Source organism: Cyprinodon variegatus, unplaced genomic scaffold (genome assembly GCF_000732505.1).
Source record: "Cyprinodon variegatus isolate N-32 unplaced genomic scaffold, C_variegatus-1.0 Scaffold1192, whole genome shotgun sequence".
Taxonomy (NCBI): Eukaryota; Metazoa; Chordata; class Actinopteri; order Cyprinodontiformes; family Cyprinodontidae; genus Cyprinodon; species Cyprinodon variegatus.
The window spans coordinates 126,045-127,215 of record NW_015151645.1 but is presented as its reverse complement, the minus strand read 5'-3'; the positions used below and the strand labels follow the sequence as shown (position 1 = coordinate 127,215).

The following is a 1,171-nucleotide window of genomic DNA, read 5'->3' as shown; positions in this document are numbered from 1 at the left end:
GTAGCGGCCCACCGGTGTATTTCAGCGTAGCGGCCCACCGGTGTATTTCGGCATAGCGGCCCACCAGTGTATTTCAGCGTGGAGGCACTTTGGGTTGGCATTTGGAAAGGTTGTTGAAAATGTTTTTATGGAGTCCTGTTGACCCTAAAAATGTCTCTCCTTGCTGCGGTTCTGTAACATTAAGCTTGGGTGGCTTTTTAAAAAATGTTCCTTCTTAGTTATTACGCAGCTTTCTGCTTGTTTCCATCCACTAACTGTATATCCTAATTTCTGAAGTATTGAATTTTCTTTTTTGTCTGACTTTTGGTGAATCATCACATTTACACAAAAAAAAACAAGAAGGTTTTTTTTAACAAAACTTCCTCTTTGACTAACTTAATATTGTAAAGTATAAATGACACGATATCCATAAGTCAGATTTGTGATAATATTGGTCCCTTAACATAAAACACACTAAAAATAAAGGTTGTATTTCCCTTTAGTTTTTCAGGGATTGCTGCTACTGCAATAACAATGAATTTATCTTCAGGCTTTTAATCCATTTTTACCACTGGAGCCATCAAGGGTGGAGGGGGCTGCAACACAACGAGTGAACCTTTTCTCTTGGCTTTTCTGAGTTACTTGATTCAAGACTGGCCTATTTCCACTCAGAACCAAGGCGCGTGTTAAACGAGGAGCAGAGAGTAAAAAGGAGAGCAGGTTATTAAAGAAAGAGTAAACAGCGATGAGAAGACAGAGTAGATCAGTGAGGAAAACCAAACAAAAAGGAAAATCACCTGGTATCTTCTTGTTGCCTCACCTTTCTGTTTGGTCACCTTTCTCACTGTCATGGCCGCCTGTCGTTTCTGGTACTCAGAGATCTCGAAACCTAAACAGCAGCACAGGAGTTTGGTTAGACTTCCTCGGATCATAGGTTTAGATCATACGACCAAATGACCGGTTATCTGTTACAGAGGCTGAAGCAAAGCTGGAGCAGCTCAGAATCAGGAGGAACCTAAATTATAAATCATTTAAACTGAGTCATTTATCTCCGGGGGAAAGATTCACAAAACAGGTTTAAGAAACTTAGACCGAAACCCTCAACTCTGAAAGGATCTAGCCTAAGGTTGAAAAGTTTTCGGTTTTGTCAAAGCTTTCATGAATTGGTTCAATCAACTCTAAGTAGGGCCAC

At 40.3% G+C, this 1,171-nt stretch overlaps 1 protein-coding gene across 9 annotated transcripts in view; it reads right to left on the bottom strand.

The window, feature by feature from the left end:
• arhgef9 (Cdc42 guanine nucleotide exchange factor 9) overlaps positions 1 to 1,171 on the bottom strand; it is a 94,616-nt gene that overhangs the window by 7,823 nt on the left and 85,622 nt on the right. For 8 of the 9 annotated variants that reach the window (XM_015401196.1, XM_015401198.1, XM_015401200.1 and 5 more), the window contains one exon: positions 800 to 868. In XM_015401196.1, the coding sequence (XP_015256682.1) occupies positions 800 to 868 (69 nt within the window). Of the gene's footprint in view, positions 1 to 776; positions 869 to 1,171 lie in introns of all 9 variants that reach the window. The other variant, XM_015401199.1, reaches the window with a different exon arrangement.